Below are 15,446 nucleotides of genomic sequence, written 5' to 3'. Positions count from 1 at the left end.
AAATTGGGACTTGCATCTAAACGTCCTGTTTGAGTGTACAGCACATTAACGTTTCTCCATGCCCTTAACCTTTTCTCATAGAATCTCAGGTATTTCCCAGCCATTCCATAGAGATGCCATTATATATAAACTACCTCAGTCTGATGCTAGAAAAAGAGCTTTTTTTAAAAAATCATGAATCATTTCACAAGATTAAACTTAATAAAACAGGAAAAAAATACATAAAGATGGTGAACAGGATATTTCAATCTTTAATGAATCCTGGATCAGAAATGATTACTGAACAAAGTTGTTGAATTATTTGAATTTCTTTTATATCTGGCTATAGCCAAAAATGTCGAGCACCCACAAATGTATTAATTCAGCCAACTATTTTCTCAATACTGGACTGAATGTAAGCCAGTTTTGCATCCACTTGTAAATTTAATTTTGATTATTTGGCAAAATGTCAATGTACACAGGATAATAATGACAAACACTTCAACAATCAGGTACATTTCTTAAGTTGATTCCAATATTTGGCTGGAAATTTAAGGTGAAAGTGTAAAACAAGAACTTGTTTATATAAACTCGAGTGGAAATCAATAGCACAAGTTCAGACTATCCGGATATCATCATATTGTAATCTGAGTGAGTGTTTTTAATCATATCCTCAGGGGCTATGTATAAAGTTTAAATTTGTGTGTAACTACCTTATATATGCTAGTATAAACATCCAAGTGTTCTAATTTAGGATTTATCCACCAATGAGGCTAAAAGCAGCCCTTTTCAAACTTCGGGCCCACAAAATTCAAACAGGAGAATCCAACAAATAAAAAATATAAACATAAATAGTACTGAGCTGCTAGGGCTGGTACTGCTGAAGTTCAGCTACATGTGACCCTAGGTGTGTAGTTTAGACATCCCTGCTTCAATCTATATATTTAAGAGACTTGCATTGGCACATACCTGCCTCTTCACACCTGAAAGTATCTCACCTGAGACGTCACACATCCACATGGCAGAAGTTGCCTGAAATGGGGATTTAGCTGTTAAAGCACCAATCACACATTTGATTGGCTAATTGACTGTGCAGGAACAAATCACTAGCAGTTCACTTCAGTCAGTAGCTACCAATGAAGAATAAGTAACCAACAGAAAGTTGAGCAAAATCACTCTTTTTTAAAAATATATTCCTGAACTGGGAAGCAGCAGGAAGCAATCAAATTACTAAAATAATTTTATGAAGTTTGTTTGAAGCTGCCTTGTTGAATTTTTACTTAACCTGAAAATTTACCAGCGGGCACTTAGTGTTTTCATGGGGAGGGAACCCAGCATTCTCCTCCTGGCATGAGCAAGTCACACCAAACGTTCTGGTCTGTGGAGCAAGGCAAACACATGAGATGTGCTGCTAATGGTACGGGTGCCCACTAATCCCATGCTAATTGGATGCTATCTTCCTTACCCTGCATACTCTGACACAGTCAGCATTGGAGTGCACTGGCAGGCATGATTCCAGCCCAAGGAATCTCAGGACCAGTGGCTGTTCAGACTGGCTCACTAGCTTTCAATGCAATGCAAACTAAAGACCATAGTTATGGACTATGGAAATTCCAGTTCAACAGAAGTAATGTTTTGTAAAATCAGTGACTGGTATTTAATTACAAAAAATTTTAAGACATTCGACCAGAGACTAGTGTTGTGACGAAAGCTTAAAGCATTTGGCATTTGTATGACATTTCAGCTGCTATTTGGAAAGAGGCTTTAATTCTTTTAAAATAAACATACTCATATATTTGTTAAAAAACAGAGAAAAGTTCTATGAATGCATTAAATGTTCATATGCTTATGTTTCCAGCAGTAGTGTCTTGAGTTTTGGAAATATTTCTGTTTTAAATAAAGCTCATATATTTTATTTTTAAAGATCAAATTTATGCACGTTTGTGCCTTATTTTAGAGTCTTTCACCTGCACCACAAAGCTTGACTTACTATTGTTTTGCCATGAAGACTTTTATGTCAAGGAATTGGCCTGACAGATTTTACTTTTCGTTCAGCATAAGGTGTTTAGTGACTCTGACCATCAGCTTATCCTGGGGGAAGATTGGAAGCCCTTTTGGCACAACAAACAATACACCTTGTTGACTGTCAAACTTTCTCCAAACAAAACTTTCCATAAGAGGCTTTCATCCCCGGTGTTCATTTCCCTCCCCATATCATGAAAATAAGTTATTTAAGAGGCACAAGTCTATCTGTTTAATTAAGGTACACATCTACCAAATGATTGTAGCATCACACTTTAAAAGGTTCACACCTCCAAAGCATCAGGCAAAAAAAATTGTGATTTGGCTCAAGTAACCAAACTGACAAAAATAAATAAATTAAAAGTAGCAGAGAAACAAATAATTGGGAGAAAACGGAGCAAGCCATTCAGAAACTAGCAAGTAGCATCAAACTAACCAATCAAATTGCCCAGTTTTTTCCCTGAATTCTTTCAAGGCGATATTGCTTGCTGAACCAAGCCAACAATAGAAACCAAAAAAAAATACAATTTCTAATTGGAGAAAAACATAAAAAATTAAATAAGTCTAAACAAATGTTCAGCTTGCTCATATATTGTCTCATGGTGTTGTAAATCCCTGCAACACTGTTTTTTACCACAGGCTTAACCAATCTCTGTGACCTGGGACTTGAGTTTTAATGTTTCTTGATGTTGTTTTGACTGCTTTTAATTATTTGCTATTTAATCTTGGACTGTTAGTTGTTGATATGCCACTTTTTTGTTTCTGTGCATTTTGGATATTTTTTCTTCTGAAAATCAGCCTCTGCTGTGTTAGCTAGTCCATTCACCTGACCTTAGGTTGGGACCCCTTGCCAGGGATGTTTATCTGTAGTTTAAATGATGAAAGTTATTTTCTTGTATGTTTTTGTAAGTATTGTTCAATTATTATTAAGTTTTGAGCAGTACAAGCTTTAGGATTTAAATAATGGGGCATTGGAAGCTTTTTCAGTGTAGCTTTTTGCCTACTGGGTGATTTCTAGGCTACTTTGCTTATTACCAGCAGCTAAATTTGTGGCAGTCTTTTTTATATATATATATATATATATATATATATTACTGATGATTTATAGAATCTGGATATCAAGAAAATGATTACTGTGATAACACCACGCTTGTTTGATAATGTAAAGAAAAAAAAGAAAGACTTGCATTTATATAGCGCCTTTCATGATTACAGGACATCCCAAAGCGCTTTACAGCTATTAAAGTACTCTTGAAGTCACTGTTGCAATGTAGGGAAATCAGCAGCCAATTTGCGCAATGAAATAAATGACCAGATAATCTGTTTTTAGTGATGATGGTTGAGAACTCCCCTGCTCATCTTCGAATAATGCCATGGGATATTTTACGTACACCTGAGAGGACAGATGGGGTCTTGGATTAACATCTCATCTGAAAGACAGCACCTCCCTCAGTACTGCACTGAACTGTCAGCCTAGATTATGTGCTCAAGTCTCTGGAGTGGGACTTGAACCCACAACCTTGTGACTCAGGCGAGAGTGCTACCTCTGAGATAAGACTGACACATGTGTGTATACGTATATATACAATATACAATGCATGTTTTATAGTTTAATGGTCCCGTCATTATAAAACAGCGTTACTAAGAGTTCAACTGCTCTTTTTTAATTACTGAAGATTAAGATCTTCACTTGTGCCTGTACAAGGCTGCTGCTTGTAGATTTCGGAAAATAAGACCAAATTTGCTTTTTAAAAATGTTACATAATTTAGTGATGTTGGATTGATAAGAGAATGTATCAGAGATGTCCAAAAATTTTGATTAATTAAAAAGAGATAACTGGTAATACAGTGGGCTACAACTCTGGCCAAAAGAGCATTGGTCAGTAACATATCTGACACACTTTCTCTTGTTGGGGCAGCAAGTTAAGAAAAAATGCCTGTGTGTAGAACTACTGTTAAATGGCTGAATGCTTGTCTCATTTCAGTGCTGAAGCAGTTGAACACCTTTTCGCAGTAAGTATAGCTCTTCCCACAACTTAATCGTCACTTGAAAGGCATTCGCAGCCTGAGCCATAAATGGTGCTGGCAATCATAACATAAAAGAGGGACTGCTAGCAATTAGAACAACATGTCAATTTATGTTCCACAACAGTGATTCACTGATTTTTTTTTCCCCAAAATGAATGGCTTCATTTTAGTGACATTTAGAAAGTTATACCAATGATTGTCCAACATTAACAATGCTCCTTTAAAGCTGACAGTTTTTAAATTGCTTTTAAATTCATGGTTTATTGATGTCCAGAATTTATTCTAAATGGTGTTTTTTTAAAAAACACACAAATAATTGGTGGTGCACACTTTCAAATTGTCTGTCGTGAATATCCTTTCCACTGAAATTCTGACTCAATCTGTTTATGTAGAACTTGTGTACATCAGGATGCTTTAACAATTCAAAACCATTCAAACTTCATGTATTTTGACTGTATAAACAGGATCTGAGATCCTTGTCACGAGGGTTTTATAGTAGCATTCAGCAGGACATTACACCTCACTATTTTGCCATTTTAGTTGCCGTGTAACCTAGAATTACTGAGTACATCTGTAAGGGCATTTTCACTAAATTATTTTCAATTTTGCAATCAGATTAGAATTGAGACACTTCTTTTGGTTGATACAATAACCTTAGAAAATATGATCCATTTCACAGAATGTTACAGCACCGAAACAGGCCATTTGGCCCCCCAAGTCTCCAAAAGCTACCAAGTTAATCCCACTTTCTTGTTTGCTTGCCCATACCCTTCAGTATTCCTTCTTTCAAGTAACTTTCTAATTTCCTTTTAAACAAAGTTATGGACTCACTTCATAACTGTACCCCTCTTACCCGGTAACATTACATCTTTTACATTGGATTTATATCCTTCCTATACTATGGTCCCCAAAACCACATGCAACTAACTGCAGTCTAACTACAGCCTTAGACAAGTTCAATATTATCTCCTTACATTTGTATCCTACGCTTCCAAATACAAGAATAATCATTCATTTTTTATGGCTTTATCTACTTATGCTTCCACTTTTAATGACTTGTGTATTTGCACACCGAGGTCCTCGACTTTATTTAAAATCTCACATTTAAGGTGTATTTCCTTTCCTTATTCATATTTCCAAAATTCTGCCTAAACTTGGTCAATTTGATACTTTTTGACTGCTTTCAGCCATTTGTCCTAAACCTTCTCAGGCTGTTTCTCTCTCCTATATAAACTAAATGGTACAATTTTAAAGAGAGTGCAGGAACAGAGAGACCCGATGTGTATGTACACAAATCTTTGAAGGTAGCAGGACAAGTTGAAAAGCTGTTAAAAAAGTGTATGGGATCCTTGGCTTTATTAATGAAGGCATAGAGTACAAAAGCAAGGAAGCTATGCTAAAGCTTTTATAAAGCACTGGTTAGGCCTCAGCTGGAGTATTGTGTTCAATTCTGGACACCACACTTTAGGAAGGATGTCAAGACCTTAGAAAGGGTGCAGAAGAGATTTACTAGAATGGTACCAGGGATGAAGGACTTCAGTTATGTGGAGAGACCGGAGAAGCTGGGGTTGTTCTCCTTAGAGCAGGGAAGGTTAAGAGGAGATTTGATAGAGGTGTTCAAAATCATGAACGGTTTTAATAGAGTAAATAAGGAGAAGCTGTTTCCAGTGGCAGAAGGGTCGGCAACCAGAGGACACAGATTTAACGTGATTGGCAAAAGAACTAGAGGTTACATGAGGAAACATTTTTTTACGCAGCGAGTTGTTATGATCTGGAACGCACTACCTGAAAGGGTGTGGAAACAGATTCAATACTAACTTTCAAAAAGGAATTGGATAAATATTTGAAGGGAAAAAATTCACAGGGCTATGGGGAAAGAACAGGGAACTAATTGGATAGCTCTTTCAAAGAGACGGCACAGGCACGATGGGCCGAAAGGCCGCCTCCTGTGCTGTACCATACTATGATACTATGACTGATATTATGTGCAGCATCTTTTGATGTTTTATTATGTTACTGCAGTATACAAATACACACTGATGATGGCTCAGTATCACAGTTTGCACTGAGTTTGAAAATGACTTTAGTTATCAAGTAAATGTTCTACCTACCTGATAGTGAATTGAGAGAGAAAGGTCACAGTCCTGAGAAGCTATTAATCATAAACAACTTAGTTTGACACACATTTTCTAGTACCTGATCATTAGATTAATTTGGACCTCCAAAAATGGATATATGGTAAAGAAAGATGTGCAGGCTCTGCTCCTATCATTCAATCCATCCTTCCACTAGGTATTCTTACCGAGTAAACCTGATTAGTGCATATCTGTGCATGGCCATTACCCAAGCCACAGTTTGCTAACAGTCGGGATTATTAGCAATGTAGTCTGCTGTGATTTGGTCTTTTGTCTGCTCCGAAGGTATTCATCAAGCCCTGTAGGGTTTTTTTGTGCCAGATTACCTCATAATTTACTATCTCCCAGACCTTTGCAGTGGAGGCCTTGACACTCCACACAGAAAGCTGCCATGGTGGGGTTGGGGAGGCTCCATGGACTAATGTTCTAACTCGGTGCTCTTTTTTTTCTCGCTAGTGCAATGATAGCTGCTTTACAGGGTTGAGGAAAAACAGTGGATGCCAGCAGGAGGGGAAAAGAGGGAAAATGGAAATGTTTTTGGATAAACAAACATGCGGTTGAAGAGACTGGTTTCACGGAAGTTTTTGAACATGGAGGAAGATGGCAAGGTGGATTTAAGGATGTAGTTCCATAGGATATTAGTGTTATGGATGAACGAATGGCCTTTAAGATGCTCCTTAAAACCTACCTCTTTGAGCAACAACAACAACAATTTGCATTTATATAGCACCTGTAACAGTAAAATGTCCCAAGGCGCATCACAGGAACAGATTTCAATCAAAATTTGACACTGAGCCACATAAGGAGATATTAGGACAGATTTTAAGGAGCGTCTTAAAGGAGTAGAGAGAGCTAGAGAGGCAGAGATGTATAGGGAGGGAATCCCAGAGCATAGGGCCTAGGCAGCTGAAGGCACGGCCGCCAATGGTGGAACGATTAAAATTGGATTTGCGCAAGCGGCGAGAATCGGAGGAGCGCAGAGATCTCGGAGGGTTGTAGGGCTGGAGGAGGTTACAGAGATAGGAAGGGATGAGGCCATGGAGGGATTTGAAAACAAGGATGAGAATTTTAAAATTGAGCCGTTTCCGGACCGGGAGCCTGTGTAGGTCAGAGAGCACAGGGGTGATGGGTGAACGGGACTTGGGGCAAGTTAAGATATGGGCAGCAGAGTTCTGGATGAGCTCAAGTTTATGGAGGGTGGAAGGTAGGAGGCCGGCTAGGAGAGCATTGGAATAGTCAAGTCGAGAGGTAACAGAGGCATGGATGAGGTTTTCAGCAGCAGATGAGCTGAAGCAGGAGCGGAGATGGACGATGTTAGAAGTGGAAGCAGTCGGTCTTGATGATGGGGCGTATATGTGGTCGGAAGCTCATCTCAGGTCAAATAGGACACCAAGGTTGCGAACGGCCTGGTTCAGCCTCAGACAGTGACCAGTGAGAGGGATGGAGTCAGTGGCTAGGGAACAGAGTTTGTAGTGGGGACCAAAGACAATGGCATCGGTCTTCCCAATATTTAGTTGGAGGAAATTTTTGCTCATCCAGTACTGGATGTCGGACAAGCAGCGTGACAAATCAGAGACAGTAAAGGGGCCGAGGGAGTTGGCGGTGAGGTAGAGCTAGGGTGTCGTCAACGTACACGTGCAACCTGATGTACATATGGAAGCTTTTGGTCACTTGTCCTGATATCCCCTTATGCAGTTTGGTGTCAAATTTGGTTGATAACTCTCCTGTGAAGCACCTTGGGACGTTTGACTACATTAAAGGCGCTATATAAATGCAAGTTGTTGTTGTAGTTCAAGCTAGGAGATGCATAATCGACATGCTACCATGATGCCACTGGCGGGAGAGTGTGATGCGTTTACTTAGCAGTTCACGTTATAAACGTGGACATCGGAGTTTCTAATGGAAAAAGTTAACCGGAAGTGGATGCAGATGGTTTTGGTTGGGGCGGAGATCACCTCGTAATAGAGGTAGGTACCGTATAACATGAATCAGGGCCAGAGCAGTCTCCTGGACTAGATTCAATCGCATTATGGGGTCGAAAAGGAATTCTCCACATTTTTTTCCCTAATAGGCCTGCATTTTTAATCCAGTTTTTTGCCGCTCCCAGGAGATCACATGGCTTCCAGTATGTATTGATGCACAAGACATCTCAATTACATGATTGCAAAACTGGTCATTACTGCAGAAAAAGAAGTATGCTTAAGAATCTATGGTGGTATGGAAAGGGTTGGTATGAGGGAGACACCAATGGTCAAGCAATAGTAAAAAGCTTACTCTTCTGTCATGCCTGAATATTTATAATGTTTCTTTTTGATCAGCTACTTGAGTCAATAACCCGTTGTCGCTAGCCATAGTTGAATCACTAGTGGATTGGTTCCTGTTTCCATCTATAAGAATTGTAAGAAGAGAATTTTGGCTTCTTATTGGCGTAATACTTCTTACTGACTGGCTCCATATTTGAATTTATGGTTGAAAATTGACATAGCTATGGTCCTCTGATTTTTCTCCCATTGAACCTTACCTGCCTTCTGGGGTTTTTCGCACCATCATTTGTTTAAAAAAAAATGTGGAGACAAAAATTGTTTGGGGAGCAAAAAACACCCTCTGATTACACTGTGCACACTACACGCATGCAGCAATGTTTTTGGTTTTTACCTCTCATTTTCCCCATGCTGTGCTTTACAATGATGAAGAGTTCCCAGAAAGATTGAAATAATTCCTGTTAAGTACCTTAGAGTGGATGAGGAAAGTAAAGTAGAAGCTGTCCACATTTTCCCATTTAGTATAAATCAGACTTGTGTTCCTGTCCTTGCATAATAGTATGAAGCAAAGTGCCTTGTTCAAAATTGAGGAGACTATAGTTTTCTGTCTCTGGGATTGTGACTGAACATGCAAACCAGAATTTCTTTTTTTTCCCTTTACCATCACATACACACAGGATTTGTTCAGGATTTTTTAGACAACAAATGAGCTTGTGTACTCAAGCTAAACTGAATAAAGAAAGAACTTTCATAGTACCTTTCATGTCCTCAGGATGTCCCAAAGTGCTTCATATCCAATTAAGTACTTTTGAAGTATAGTCACTGCTGTAATGTAGGCAAACATGGCAGTCAATTTTGTATAGCAAAGTCCCAGCTCATTTATGAGCTGCATGGTAACGTATATCTCTCTTTTCCCTCACCGATAATATTCTGGGTGGTAGTGAGGCATGCATGTACAAGTATGCTGCCGTTCTTTGGTGCTTTTATTTCTGCATACTTTCGGTTATTGCTAACAGCAGGGTAAATCTGCTGGCGACAAGGAGAGCAACACCCAAACATTAGTTGCTGTCACACTCCTGTTGGCTCAGTTGTATAATTTGGTTATCAGACACCAGTGAGTGTACATGTACCTTTCTTTGTAACATGCAGGTTCATGGGGCAGTTCTTGACAGCATTTACGGTTGTATGACCTTTTTTTAATATACTGATTTCTGAAGTACTCAACAAAATGAAGAAAGAGTTTAAAAATGTCGGTAAAATAAATGAAAAGGTTATTTGAGTTTAACTTGAGTATAATGGATCATTCCTATGCTGGACAAGCAGAAATGGCCCAAGTTTACATTGCTGGATCAGGAATATGATTGAGTGGCCAATGTGTTTGTGTTGAAGAGTTACTTTGTCTCCCCCATAAGCTATCTTATCGACAGACCATCTGCAAAGTTAGGCTTTCTTACACATCGGCCAGTAAATTGTCTTCGGAATAACATAGTGATATATCTTTCTTATTAAATTGTGTATCTTTGAAACTAAATCATTTATTCAAAGCTGTTCATTTCAGGAGTAATCTTTAAAATAAGCCATAGACTCATGCAGCTTTAATAATCAGTTTTACTTCACTGATCTGTGACAAAGAAACTGAATAATTAAAAAATGCACAAGTTGAAGATGCAAAATTAGTTAAATATTTGTCCTTTAATGCAGAACTACACAATCAGTTGGCAAAAGCTAGTTTATTTTTAAACCACCACTGAAATGTATACATTTTCACTCATTTGTAAAAGTGAGTGATGATTGGAAAGGATGCGAATGAGAGGCTTAATCATTCACAACCATTTGATAAGTACAATCTTTAGGCAATGTAGATATGTTTTTGCTGACTTAAAAAGTCTGCACCAATGTATAAGCTTTAAGGCATTTCAAATTGATTTTGTCATAAAGCATAAGATTCAGTAGCACTGGCAAAGTCTTAGACCATATTTATTACTCTGGTGAGTTTTATCCCCATCACCAACTTGCTCCTCCGATTTTCTCCCTTGGCCTTCTGATGGGCACATCTAACTTGCTGAATATGGTTCCACTTTGGGATAGGGGAGAAAAAGATATAGCAGGCCTCCAGTACCACATCTTTATATACCAGCAGAATGATTCACTGTGGGTTACTTGGTAACAATTGGGAGTTGGAAAACCATGCTGGACAGTGAAAGAGTGATAATGGAGGAGGATGCTGTGGTCGATTGTATCCTACACTGGGGAGAGGCTGAGGAGGCATAGAGCACCACAGTTGCAGTCGCTGTCACAGAGGCCAGGACAGTCTTGGTGCTGTGAGAAAGCCGGATTGAAGGGATTCAAAAAGGGAGTTTTGGGGGACCCTCAGAACTATAGACAAATTACAGCACAGATGGAGTCTACTGCAACCTAAAATTAATCCCACTATCCCGCTCTCTCCCTATAACCCTGTATCTGCCCCGTTTAAATATTTATCCAATTTTCCCTTAAAAGATGCAATGGTCTCTGCCTTAAGCATTCCATGCTCTAACAACGCTTTGTGTATAGAGATTTCTCCTTAACTCTCCTCACTCTGAGTGAAAATTTTAAATGGATGATCTCTCGTTGCTGACTCCCCATTCTTACTTGAAAGGCTTGTCCATCAACATTCATTATATGGATGGGGTTTCTATATTGTTTGCTTTGAAGTCCTCAGACTGTTCCAGAAATAGGAATTTGTATGTGCTCTTATTTCTTTTGGTGTGGTACAAGTTGTACAGTAACTCTGTTGATAAATGCTTTCAGGTGTATACTTTTTACCAAATATATTATTGATGTCTCCACTCCTGAATATTTCTGTGTAATCATCAGCTTGCAATGCTTTTTCAGAATTTCATTTCAGGAAAATACGACTGCAAGGTTTGGTTCATGAATAAGTCTGTTTAGAAACTATTGGGCTGTTTTCTTTTGAAAAAGAATGCATTTTATCTCTCCATCAGAAAAGGGACAGAGGCCAGCACAGCTATGATGGCAGCTACTATAGTTTTATGTTACAGTAACTAGGCTTTTAAAAATATATATATTTTAAAGAAGCTTCACAAGTGTGACCTTGATGTACAAACTGTCAAAAACCTTTCCGTGGAGATTTTGGTAGTTTCATTGTGCTAATATTGTGGATATAGAAAAAGCCAAGTTTGTTAGCAAGCCATATCCTGTACTACAGTGCTCACTTCGTGTGTAGTTAGTTACACTGCATCCAACGTGTTAGAAGGTCCAATTAATGAATTCTTGTTGTTGCACTAATCAGTACGAATCCCAGGATTAGAATATGTGCCCAAGTGTTCAATGGCTATCCAGCATCAGGAATGTAGACCATTTTAGAATGAAGCACCATGTGGCAGAGGAGGGAACAATATATGAACCCAAAAACTAAGCATGTGAATCAGTAATTGAAATGCAAGTCACATCTTTAGATAATATTGATTCGAGCAGTAAAGCCATTCAGTGGAGCTGAAAGTAGTGGCAGGAGTATTGATCATTTTCACTTAATTATATAGAAAAGAATGAGTTGCTTTTGTTTCAGTAGCTCACAATGTGGCATTGATTTGAGTAATTAAATATTTTGATAAAAGTAGCCTTTGGATTTGTCAGTAAATGTCTAAATGATAACTTGATACTCAGCAGTGGTGATAACTCATTCTATGCTAGCATTCAAATAAAAGCCATCGATGCAATTATAAACGTTGGCTGATTGGTTAATGATATAATGTTAAAAGAGGTAAACTGTTACAATGGGTAGCTGTAGTAATTAATGTGTATTCATAAGCTTGCATGTAATATTAAGCAAAGCATCATATTAGAGTCCCTCAAGCATCATACTCAGTACAATTGTAACGGTTTATTACTTAAGCCTGACTATACCCACCCTATCTCTGTAACCTTCTCCAGTCTTACAATCCTCGGCGAGCTCCTCCAATTCTGGCCTCTTGTACATCCTCGATTTCCTTCACTCCACCATTGGTGGCTGTGCCTTCATCTGCCTATGCCCTAAGCTCTGGAATTCCCTCCCTGAACCTTTCTGCCTCCCTACCTCTCTCTCCTCCTTTAAGTCGCTCCTTAAAACCTACCTCTTTGACCAAGCTTTTGGTCACCTGTCCTAATATCTTTGTGGCTTGGTGTCAAATTTTGTCTGATAATGCTCCAGTGGAGCACTTTGAGACATTTTAGTACGTTAAAAGCGCTATATAAATGCAAGATGTTGTTTATACACCTTTTTTAACTTTGTAGCACTGAATATTCATAGGACTGGTGTTCCACTTGTCAGTGCTGTGCATGTGGACATTTTGCCTTTCGTTGGCTGGAATGTAGTGCAACAGGTTAGCGCTGAAAGCCTAAGATTAAAATACAAGGTACTAAGCCATGGAGCAATAGGACCTGGGTTTTTAATTGCCACATACAGTTCCAATTTCAGCTGTACCATTAAAAGGGTGCACCACACGGAGTCTGGATGCTTCCAATAATGAGGAAGAAAAAGATTGAGAGATGAGGTACTCAAAGCTGGTCTTGTTCCTGAATATCTTTCGGGGTTTTGAACTCTAGACATTCTCCTTGGGTTCAGCATCACTGATCACTCCTGTAAGTTGACCTCGCCCAATAATGGATGGCTAACTCATTTAAATGTTTTTGTGGCACTTCTAGCTCTTAGCAAATGGCATGCTGGGACGCTACAGGCCTCAGGAGCCAGAATGTTGGGTGACAACAGCTAATGAAGGCCGGCTGGCTGTTCTTTAAGTGTAATCGTTTAAATACCTTAGGGGACAAATACCCCTTTGAAGACTAAGCCATTGGAGGCCAAGTAAAATCAGAGTCAGTAATGAAGGATGGTCCTATTACAAAGAGAGATCCACTGAGGAGTAAAATTTTTAATCTTTAACATTGTCCCACCCAAAGAGTCCATTGGGAATAGACTCTTCTGTCTGAAGCACTGCTCCAGCATTCTGGCATTATTTGGAGAACCCCCAAGTTTGTATCAAATGTGTGAGCCTTTCTGACAGTCAGTGCATAGGATTCTAACATTCTAGGTGCATCCTACCCACATTTCCTTGGGCTCCACATCAGGCACGGAGTAGTCTCTGCACCCAATTATATGGAGTACCAGTTGCAACCTTCAGGAACATCTCATTGCATTATAAACAAGAAAAATGAATACAAACAAGAAAGTGTAGAAAGGTAGCAAAGTCTTTTAACTCTTAAATTTTTTATCAAATTTGAAGCAGAATTGTGATTTGCATCCAGTTTACCAGTCCCATTTCCCCTTTTCCACCCTAAACTAGCAACTTCCATCTTTTCTCCTAGCCCTCTTGTTGCTCTGTAGTCACAGGTGAGTGTAAGTATTAAGGAGATCAAATTTGGTTCAAATTAACAAATTTAGGATCAGTTAAATCTTCCAAAGTAAACTTGGGCAGTTGATCAAGTTACTTCTGCCCATCTCCTATCCTGTTTATTCAGCACAGGATTTGATGCTTTGAATGGCAATTTGAGATGGATTTCACCTTATTGGTGTAAATCCAACACTAAATTGGTACAAAAACACCAGGGTCTTCATTACATTTCCTGTCACCCCTCTAAAACCAGCAGTTCTTGGAGCACTTTCATATTGTTCTGGCTGCAATATGACTGCTGGAGCCAGTGCAATATGAATGAATGAATTCGACTCAACCAAATTATCAGTATGTCCAGTTTTCTCTCACCCCACTAACTAGGTTAAATGTATGCAACCCAGGTGATGCGCTCTTGGCATTTTGAATTGAAGAGGAAACCCAAGCCGGTTAGTATAATTTGAAAGGTGCAAGTGAGGTGATATTGATTAATGCAACCTCACTCACATATCACCAGCACTGTTAGCAACTGAATATTGGCGACTGTATCAGATTTCCTTTTAGCTATCTCACCATTAGCTTCATTCAGTATTTAAATCTGGACTTTTTTGTCGGTGAAAGAGTAGCTTTGTAACCTGATGGGGATTATTTTCCAAGTCCCAGATATCATCATAAACCCAACAGACCAAAAAAGAAATATTTTATTTTTCTTCATGTGCCACAGTCTTTAGAAGAGAAGGCAGAGGTAAGAAACAGGAAAGGAAAGAGGGAGAAGGGGGAGACGTGCAGAGGAGAGTGCTTGATTGAACCATAAAAGGAAAGAAAGCAAACCAAGGAGGAGGTGGCAGAAGAGACGATTATGAGGAGGCAGAAAGAAACAGAAGAGGAAGAAAAAGAACAGGCTGAGAAGAAAAAGGAAGGAGCGGAGAGAGACAAACAGAAGGGATGGAGGTGAGAGGAGGGACGCAGCATTGACACACAAGGGTAGGAGCAGGTAGTGTTCAACAGAAGGGATGGAGTAAAGACAGACACGCAGTAGGAAATGAGGTGAGAGACAAGGGAAGGAGAAGAGAAAGATACACGGAAGGACTGAGTTGAGCGAGAAAAGCAGAAGGGAAGGATGTGAGAATCAGTTAACAAATGGAAAGTGAGAGAAATACAGAAGGGAAGGTGAAGGAGAGACTTAGAAGGGAAGGAGAAGAGGGACTTTTTTTTTAGATTTCCAAGTGTGTGTATCCTTAGTCACAGTGGTTTGAGAAGCCAAAGTTTTTTATCGTCGAGTCGGTATTAAAAAAAACTTTTGAGAACTATTGTTTTTGCTTGTCTTTATTGTCGAGGGAGGTATGTTGTGTTAGCACCCCACAAGGAAACAAATATAATATACACTTGCTCCAGAGGTTCAGGATTTTCCTCCAACACAATCCCATCTGAAAGTGAGATGTGACTTCCTGCAAATACTCCTGCTTAGCTGTTGCCTTTATTATCTACTCAACTGAATCCAAAGTGTTGGCCATCAAGAAATCATGTCGCACTTCAGCTCAATTTTGAAATGGTGGCGGGTTGGCAGTGGCGGAGGGGAGGGGTGGTGGTGGAGGTGCACATGGCAAACCCGAATTTTAAAAAAACTTAACCTTTTCCGACGCGATTGTGATGTAATT

General features: G+C 39.2%; 1 protein-coding gene across 5 annotated transcripts in view; it reads left to right on the top strand.

The window, feature by feature from the left end:
- mta3 (metastasis associated 1 family, member 3) overlaps positions 1–15,446 on the top strand; it is a 209,659-nt gene that overhangs the window by 180,711 nt on the left and 13,502 nt on the right. The window contains exon 21 of one of the 5 annotated variants that reach the window (XM_067988811.1): positions 3,987–4,014. The exons of the other annotated variants lie outside the window; for them this stretch is intronic. Coding sequence (XP_067844912.1) covers positions 3,987–4,014 — 28 coding nt within the window. The remainder of the gene's footprint in view (positions 1–3,986; positions 4,015–15,446) is intronic. 5 annotated transcript variants of the gene reach the window in all.

This window comes from Heptranchias perlo, chromosome 8, assembly GCF_035084215.1.
Source record: "Heptranchias perlo isolate sHepPer1 chromosome 8, sHepPer1.hap1, whole genome shotgun sequence".
Lineage (NCBI taxonomy): Eukaryota > Metazoa > Chordata > Chondrichthyes > Hexanchiformes > Hexanchidae > Heptranchias > Heptranchias perlo.
Note: the sequence above shows the minus strand (reverse complement) of the source record. Positions and strands in the feature narration are given on the sequence as shown.